The sequence below is a fragment of the Saccoglossus kowalevskii genome, chromosome 9 (genome assembly GCF_978046115.1).
Source record: "Saccoglossus kowalevskii chromosome 9, keSacKowa6.1, whole genome shotgun sequence".
Taxonomy (NCBI): Eukaryota; Metazoa; Hemichordata; class Enteropneusta; family Harrimaniidae; genus Saccoglossus; species Saccoglossus kowalevskii.
Window position 1 is genome coordinate 3,965,001 of NC_140649.1, and position 8,763 is coordinate 3,973,763.

Consider the following 8,763-nt stretch of genomic DNA (forward strand, 5'->3'; position numbering starts at 1 on the left):
TCATCCACTGAAGACATGTTAAATATATGTGACAATAGATATAAGAAGGATGCACTCTCATTATATGGGAGTATCACTGATGAGTAGGCTATAGTTGTTGATTTCTTGAAATATGTTTTAGTCTGAATAATCAGATGTGTCTCTAGCTTTGTTAAATTCTAAATCACTTCTACTTGTAAGCACCAATCAGAATCAAACTGCAGGAACAATGTTTGTTCTACTTTATTGATACTTTCTTCCTAGATGTTCCCTTCTATGGGGAGAACATTGATTATACAATGCTTCATGATAGGTTCATTCAAACTGAGACGCAATGATATTAAAATAGAGAATAAGCATGCTTGATAAACTCAATAATATATCCCATCATTGTGAATGAATTGAAAATGGGAACATATTTTTTCCATCAGTTTGTTTGAGTAATAAATATAAATACTGTATATTCATTGGTCTGATTATTCACAGCATTTTTCAGAGATAGAGTTACGTCAACATTCTACATTGCTAAGGCATACCACTGTACTATATATTTCTACGAGTTCTGTGCAAGCTGCTGTGGAAACCAATGAAAACAGCCAAAGTCAATAAAACAATACAATGTCAACTTTGAAGTAATTCTCAGCAATCCAAATTTATATAATGTATGTTGCACACGTAGGGGTAATCTTATTACACTTGTTTAGGAGAGTTTCAACAACTATCAGTTTTCCCGAGTTTTCAGTCTTTGTTTTCACTCTGATGGTTGCCAGGTGGTAAAAATACCTGGATGTCTGCCCTGAGAATATACACATATACAGTACAACCAATTATTCATCCCATAATAATAATAATAATATAATGGTATTCACATAGTAAATCAAATGACAACATTTGGAATATCGATCCATAGATAAAAATGTGTTCCCACACATTGATTAGTGATTCACAGATATTTTATATTAGGAAAATATTACAAATATGTTTGTTTTTTTCACTAATGGCATGTCATAATATTTTCCTAATAACAGCTTGTCTCTTTGCATGATTCATCCATACTTGTGAATGGTGCATGCTGCAATGTTCTAACTTTATTCACAGGGTTACAAAATGTACAAACGAAGAAAGCTTTATCCAAGTCGCAAACGCTGGCTACTTTACATTCTTCCTGGCACATTGCTGGCCATTTCTGGTCTTATTGTATATACCTTTGTGGAAACTACTGAGAACTATCACATCACTCACAGTCTATGGCATGTGTGCATGGCTACATGTATACTTCTATTACTACCTCCAAGAAAAGCTAAGGGCAGTTGTGATGGCTATACTATGGAAGAATTGAATATTGATAATGATTTATGGTCTAGTTCCGCAGATTTGGTAACAGATAACAATTATAACCATAATAGTTGTGTATAGTAAATGGAACATTGACTGTGATTATAATCTGCATGGTTATTAGTATGCTGTTCAATTAATGGATTCATGTACATATTTCTTTATGCAAATTAGCTATTTTCTATTCTTAAACATGTATAAATATAAATTCTGTTTTGTTTTTCCACGTATTGTAATTGAATTCTCGTACTCCAAGTCTGCAATTACTGTTAGTATGTGTGTCTATAACGATGCATGCATAGAAAAACGTAGACAGGCATATTGTTTGTTACTTCCCACCATACTCCTAATATGTAAGGCAGCAACAAAGGTTCTCCAATCCTGTCTGTTTTGAGCTGTTTTCTGGACACTATCCATTCTCCAATCCTGTCTGTTTTGAGCTGTTTTCTGCACACTATCCATTCTCCAATCCTGTCTGTTTTGAGCTGTTTTCTGGACACTATCCATTGACAGTTCTATGTCAGGTGGTCTTGGGTCTTCCCCTTTTCTACATATAGGATGCTATATAGTTGTCTTTTCAAAACATTCCCAATTTAGTTTCAGCTCCGTCTGTTCTCTTACTAGCATTTAGGTAGATCTTGGTTGGTGATGGTATTTTGGAAAACAATCCTACAGGCATATTGCGTTTTTGCTGAAAGTCTATCCCAAACAATTATGAAACATAAAATGTATGACTATAACGCTTTCTTAGATATGAAAGATGACACAATATCCATGATTTTTCTTTCCTCTTGTTGACAATATTCAATTTCAGAATTCCAGTTGTATGTTTTACAAAGCCAATGTGAACATTGCTGTACAATAATATGATAGGACATCAAAATTACTGTTTATCGAGTGTTCACACAATTTCCTATTAAATTCTATTAAGCAAAGCATGTTTCATACATGTTACTAGTAATTGACAGAAACTGCTTTAACTAATAATCTATTTCAGGGATTTTTTTTTAAAAAAGGGGCGCAGCGTCATCAAGCATGGCCAGGCGGATCCTGGCAACCATAACTTTCTGAATGACCAGGGATCACATGTGGCCACAGTCTTCAACTGTGACCTGTCTTTCAGTAATTTTGGTCCCAAGGATGACATAGAATGCACCATTTTAACATAAAACTCCACACCCTGGTAGGGAGAACCCTATCTCCACACCCTGGTAGGGAGAACCCTATCTCCACACCCTGGTAGGGAGAACCCTATCTCCACACCCTGGTAGGGAGAACCCTATCTCCACACCCTGGTAGGGAGAACCCTATCTCCACACCCTGGTAGGGAGAACCCTATCTCCACACCCTGGTAGGGAGAACCCTATCTCCACACCCTGGTAGGGAGAACCCTATCTCCACACCCTGGTAGGGAGAACCCTATCTCCCCCCACTTGGTGGCACCGCTAAATTGCAGTGCTCCCTCTTGCATTTTTTTTTTTAGAAAATCCCCTGTATTTTATCTGGTAACTACATTGAATTAAGGACCTTCCAGTATTTAAATTCAAGTAAACTAAGTGGCCTTTTATTCTTACTGTACAAATGTATCACAAATTATTACTTACAACTATCATGAGACACACTTTATTTATTTTTACTTTTACATCAAGTATGTAAATTATTCATTTGATCTGAAGTTTAATATATTGCTTTCTTTTTTAGATTTTGATTTGATAATAAAATTAGATAATCACTATGCAGTGAATAGATGTATGTAATTTATAACAATTACTCAAAAGTCACTGTATTCATCCAGATTTGGTTTCATTTACATGTTTTAAAATTTACTCTATTTTATGTTATGTAAAGAATGGCTTTTTTAAAAAGATTTTTTTCTATTTTAAACATTTTCATCATTGACCACCATTTTCATCATTGACCACCATACTACTAATATTTGTTGTATTATTTTACATTATAATACATTATTATAATACAAATGGATTTTTTCATTGTTAAATCCTCTATCCAAGCTACTTTACCCAGGCCAGGAGTAACACAAACTTTAAGACATCATGTGTAAGAAAAGTCTATTTCTTACACTAGATACCCGCCGATGTTCATTTCAAAAACATAGTTAAGATTATACAACAACATGAGTTCATAAAACTACTAACTACTGTGTAAATATTATTTACTTATTGTCCAAAAACTGAACCATACATAATGTTATCAAAAAACTTGATCATAAGTTTCTGAAAAACAAATTTAGTGAGTGTATGTATGGGTATTTTATTTCATTCTTCTTTCACACACTACCTAGAGCAAGAAATATTCTGTTTGTTGATATTGATAACACTTATTTAACTTTAACTTTTGGCAAACCAAAATTTCTTGTTTTGCTTGCTATACCTGTAACAAAATTTCAGGTTATTTAATAAATTAAATAGTCACATGCTTAATTCTCGCTATTTTCAATAAGTGAAGTCTGCTAAATTAAATAGTCACATGCTTAATTCTCGCTATTTTCAATAAGTGAAGTCTGCTAAATTAAATAGTCACATGTTTAATTCTCGCTATTTTCAATAAGTGAAGTCTGCTAAATTAAATAGTCACATGCTTAATTCTCGCTATTTTCAATAAGTGAAGTCTGCTAAATTAAATAGTCACATGCTTAATTCTCGCTATTTTCAATAAGTGAAGTCTGCTAAATTAAATAGTCACATGCTTAATTCTCGCTATTTTCAATAAGTGAAGTCTGCTAAATTAAATAGTCACATGCTTAATTCTCGCTATTTTCAATAAGTGAAGTCTGCTAAATTAAATAGTCACATGCTTAATTCTCGCTATTTTCAATAAGTGAAGTCTGCTAAATTAAATAGTCACATGCTTAATTCTCGCTATTTTCAATAAGTGAAGTCTGCTAAATTAAATAGTCACATGCTTAATTCTCGCTATTATCAATAAGTGAAGTCTGCTAAATTAAATAGTCACATGCTTAATTCTCGCTATTTTCAATAAGTGAAGTCTGCTAAATTAAATAGTCACATGCTTAATTCTCACTATTTTCAATAAGTGAAGTCTGCTAAATTAAATAGTCACATGCTTAATTCTCGCTATTTTCAATAAGTGAAGTCTGCTAAATTAAATTGTCACATGCTTAATTCTCGCTATTTTCAATAAGTGAAGTCTGCTAAATTAAATTGTCACATGCTTAATTCTCGCTATTTTCAATAAGTGAAGTCTGCTAAATTAAATTGTCACATGCTTAATTCTCGCTATTTTCAATAAGTGAAGTCTGCTAAATTAAATAGTCACATGCTTAATTCTCACTATTTTCAATAAGTGAAGTCTGCTAATTTAAATTGTCACATGCTTAATTCTCGCTATTTTCAATAAGTGAAGTCTGCTAAATTAAATTGTCACATGCTTAATTCTCGCTATTTTCAATAAGTGAAGTCTGCTAAATTAAATAGTCACATGCTTAATTCTCGCTATTTTCAATAAGTGAAGTCTGCTAAATTAAATTGTCACATGCTTAATTCTCGCTATTTTCAATAAGTGAAGTCTGCTAAATTAAATAGTCACATGCTTAATTCTCGCTATTTTCAATAAGTGAAGTCTGCTAAATTAAATTGTCACATGCTTTTAATTCTCGCTATTTTCAATAAGTGAAGTCTGCTAAATTAAATAGTCACATGCTTAATTCTCGCTATTTTCAATAAGTGAAGTCTGCTAAATTAAATTGTCACATGCTTAATTCTCGCTATTTTCAATAAGTGAAGTCTGCTAATTTAAATTGTCACATGCTTAATTCTCGCTATTTTCAATAAGTGAAGTCTGCTAAATTAAATTGTCACATGCTTAATTCTCGCTATTTTCAATAAGTGAAGTCTGCTAAATTAAATAGTCACATGCTTAATTCTCGCTATTTTCAATAAGTGAAGTCTGCTAAATTAAATTGTCACATGCTTAATTCTCGCTATTTTCAATAAGTGAAGTCTGCTAAATTAAATTGACGTAAACATAATTAACACTACCATAAAGATTGTTGGTTTTTGACATTCTGAAATTTGTTCGTTTGGGGGGGGAGGGGCTGAAAACAACTGATTGAGGCAAGAAAAATCTGAAATATATAATAAGAATAATTCATAATGAAATGTATTCTTTGATAATTTTCATAATTACTGATTACACATGAATATAACGGGGGGGAGATGATTTCCTATATTCTCTATATTTTTGCCTTTCATTAATCTTGAATTATGACTGAAAGAAGCTGAATGAACAACTTATATGCACAATAACTTTAAGAAAAATCATTTTGAAAATTCTGTATTTGTCTACATAAAAACAAGAATTTCAGAATGTTGATAACTAAAAGTATTTATTGTAGTGACAATAATACAAAAAAAAAACAGTATTTCCTGGTAAATTCGTGCAATTTAAACCCAATTAATATAATCAACCTTTCAAAAACCTAGTGGTCTTATTTTCATTTCTGTAAATTTCAGTGAATAATAATAATATCCCTTCCATTGTTGCCAAATAATACCATCAGCATATGAACTATGCTCCCCTCCTTGGTATGGTCCATTCAGGTTGGAATGGTGACATGACTGGTACCACCAGGCTCCCTTGTAAGCAGCAGCACAGTTTCCATTGTCAATATCATTGTCGCTGTCTATGGTACTAAAACTATGATTCCTGTGATAACTCAGTGAATCACCTGATAGAGATAAGAAGTAAAATGTCATTTTATTTGCTAACTAATATTCCTGTGAGAACATGATTTGATGTATACATATTACGTGTCATGTAAACATAATGAGTGTTAATGTTATGTGACATGTGAGCATGATTTGACGTATAATCATGGTGTAAATCTGAACATGTTACCTGCAAACATGTGATGGGTATGTATTATGACGTGTAAACATGAAGTGACATGTAAAAGTAATATGATATGTAAACATGGCATGTGAACATGATTTGATGTATACACATGGTGTAAATGTGAACATGTGACACGTACGACCAGTGTGAACTTCATGTGAGCATAAACATGGTGTGACATTTAAACAATGTGAGTGTAAACAGTGTGACGTATAAACATGTGAATGTGAACATGGCATCACTGTAAACAGGCGAGTGTGAAGATGTGACTGTAAACATGATGTGTGTGTGAACAGCATGAGGTGTAACATGATATTAGTGTGAACATAATGTGAGTGTGAACATAGTATGGGTGTGATCATGATGTTGGAATAAACAGGCGAGTGTGAACATGGTGAGAGTGTAAACATGATTGACTGTAAACATGGGGATATGTGTAAACATGGTTTGACGTGTACTTGTGCGTACACATTGGTTGAGTATTTTAAATTCTTGGAATGTCTGTGTCAACGTCATCGTTTGGGTGAATATATCACAACTGGCCAGACACCACTAAATGAGAATAACATGACCAGTATTAGTATTCGTGATCATAGCTGTGTTATTAATGTGAAATACTGATCATGTGGTATTTCACGTTAATATACATAATAACCCAGTAAGATATTTCCCAGATCGCATAATATAGGCACATTGGCGCTAATGTTTCGATCAGTAATATGTTACCGAAACCATATACTATCGAATGAACATTAAAATGATTGTTAATTTATATTTTCGGAGGTGTGGTTAATGCTCGTGTGTAGAAATATTTAGTTTTAATACAACCCAATAATACGTACCGGCATCTCCACCATATTGCCCCAGTGTTAACTTATATTTACTAAATCCATCACCAATTCGAAAATAATCATATTGAGCATGCGCCGTGTTGCCATCAAAATCTGCCATATCAATGCGGAGTTCGTATGTTTGTTGGTGCGTAAGACGATACAATTTGTCATTTCCAAGCCAAAATTCCGAATTTACATTTCCAAATCCACTCGCATAATGATGCCAGTTTCTGAAAAAATCTAAACTGCCATCCATTCGTCTCTGAAATACCTGCAACAACAACGTGGAATGTGTATTCGTTAGTAAGCCCGGGTTAGTAAGTAAGTAAATAGGGAAGTAAACATTGTCCAATGATGACAGAGAAACGTACTTATCTGAAATGCACTTAAACTATTAAAATTCAAAGTATCTTTAAGATTTAGATATTTTGTAATCATTTAAGCAAATATCTTCTTTTAAATGACTGCCACGTGTGTGATCACGATGCTGTTACGCGTGTTTCTACCAGACGTCTCGCCCTCTATGAACGAATCCCAGTTGTATGTAAAGCGCCAACAGCTGCAAAGTAATTTAATGTACAACGTCGGTATATAGTGTATATGTTATGTATTCATTGTTCTCATTTTCACAATGACCTTTACAAATTGATACTAATGACACAGAATCGTACCAACTCGAACTGGATAAAAGAAATGTTTATACCGTCCATCCTCCGGAATCTGTCTGCATGTCACAAAATACTCTGAATGGTTCATCGTCGTCATCTGGCTGTACTGTGTAGCTCCCACTCTCTCTTGTCTCGGGACTCGTATGTAAAATATCATAACAGTCACGTGGTTCGGGGCCTACATATAATTCACAAATTTGAATAAGAATATGGTTTGATTTTCAAGAAATGTCATTGTATTCTCAGCCACGACTTATTTACACCATGCCAGGGCTGAACCAATGTATCGGCTGAGCTGAACAACATTCACATGGGAGTTCACCTGGTTAACATCACTATTGTGTAAAAAATTCTTTCATTTTAGATTATTGATTTGAATACACATAGAACTTTGAGCTTGTCTTGTGAATGCAGTGGCTATCCGTTCCATGTGGCTTAAATGTATTTATATTAAATTCAGTAATACGATACAGAAATCGGCAGGACGCCATATGCGGTAAAATTGACAAATCTTCCATTGTAAAACTCTGAATTGAAGAACACCTCATTCTTACTCTCATAGCAGCGAATATAAACGCGTCACTATTAAAATGGTCATCCATGTTTTTCCTGTGATCATTTAGTGGTCTCATTTACTTACATGCATTAATTGTCTCTTGTGTACACGTCGACTGCGACACAGACGGTGTATGATGCCTTGAATTAATGTCTTGCGCTTTGATGGCAGACAGTAAATACAGAAACGCTACAATTGAGAATTGCATAATGCGTGGTCTTCGCGAGCGGAATAATGAAATCCAAGCTAGAAGACTGAATAAACAAATAGTCTGCAGGACACGTTATCTGGGGTCAATGTACACAACATAGATAATCTGAGTTTAATAAACAATAGAGGATATACAAGTATTAATTTTATGACTGGAAAAATATTATATAGGACATGGAAAGATTATATTCACAAGTTTTCAACATTGCTGACGACTGAAAATGAAAAGTTATCAAATAAAACAATTACAAACCAATGCAAAAATAACGAGCCTGAAAATACAATAGAAATGCAAAACAATAGTAAA

General features: G+C 33.5%; 2 protein-coding genes across 2 annotated transcripts in view; one reads left to right on the top strand and one right to left on the bottom strand.

Annotated features, from left to right (window-relative positions):
• Positions 1-3,293, top strand: part of LOC102802987 (post-GPI attachment to proteins factor 6-like) — a 59,515-nt gene extending 56,222 nt beyond the window's left edge. Inside the window, exon 12 of the mRNA XM_085503065.1 lies at positions 1,078-3,293. Coding sequence (XP_085359191.1) covers positions 1,078-1,395 — 318 coding nt within the window. The 3' untranslated portion in view covers positions 1,396-3,293. The remainder of the gene's footprint in view (positions 1-1,077) is intronic.
• Positions 3,294-5,663: 2,370 nt separating this feature from the next.
• On the bottom strand, positions 5,664-8,454 carry LOC100374852 (ryncolin-2-like). The gene is made up of 4 exons (XM_006824658.2): positions 8,331-8,454; positions 7,726-7,868; positions 7,032-7,293; positions 5,664-6,022 (listed from the first exon to the last, which is right to left on the bottom strand). Exons 1-4 carry the CDS (start codon positions 8,452-8,454, stop codon positions 5,766-5,768), a joined length of 786 nt encoding a protein of 261 aa, XP_006824721.2. The 3' UTR covers positions 5,664-5,765.
• Positions 8,455-8,763: the final 309 nt, after the last annotated feature.

Bases quoted from the DNA above. Each gene is read 5' to 3' on its own strand.
- LOC100374852 (XM_006824658.2), bottom strand. From the start codon at position 8,454: ATGCAATTCTCAATTGTAGCGTTTCTGTATTTACTGTCTGCCATCAAA. The intron at 7,869-8,330 runs GTAAGTAAATGA...AATTATATGTAG, and splicing joins ACAAGAGACAATTAATGCAT to GCCCCGAACCACGTGACTGT. The intron at 6,023-7,031 runs GTACGTATTATT...TATCTCTATCAG, and splicing joins GCAATATGGTGGAGATGCCG to GTGATTCACTGAGTTATCAC.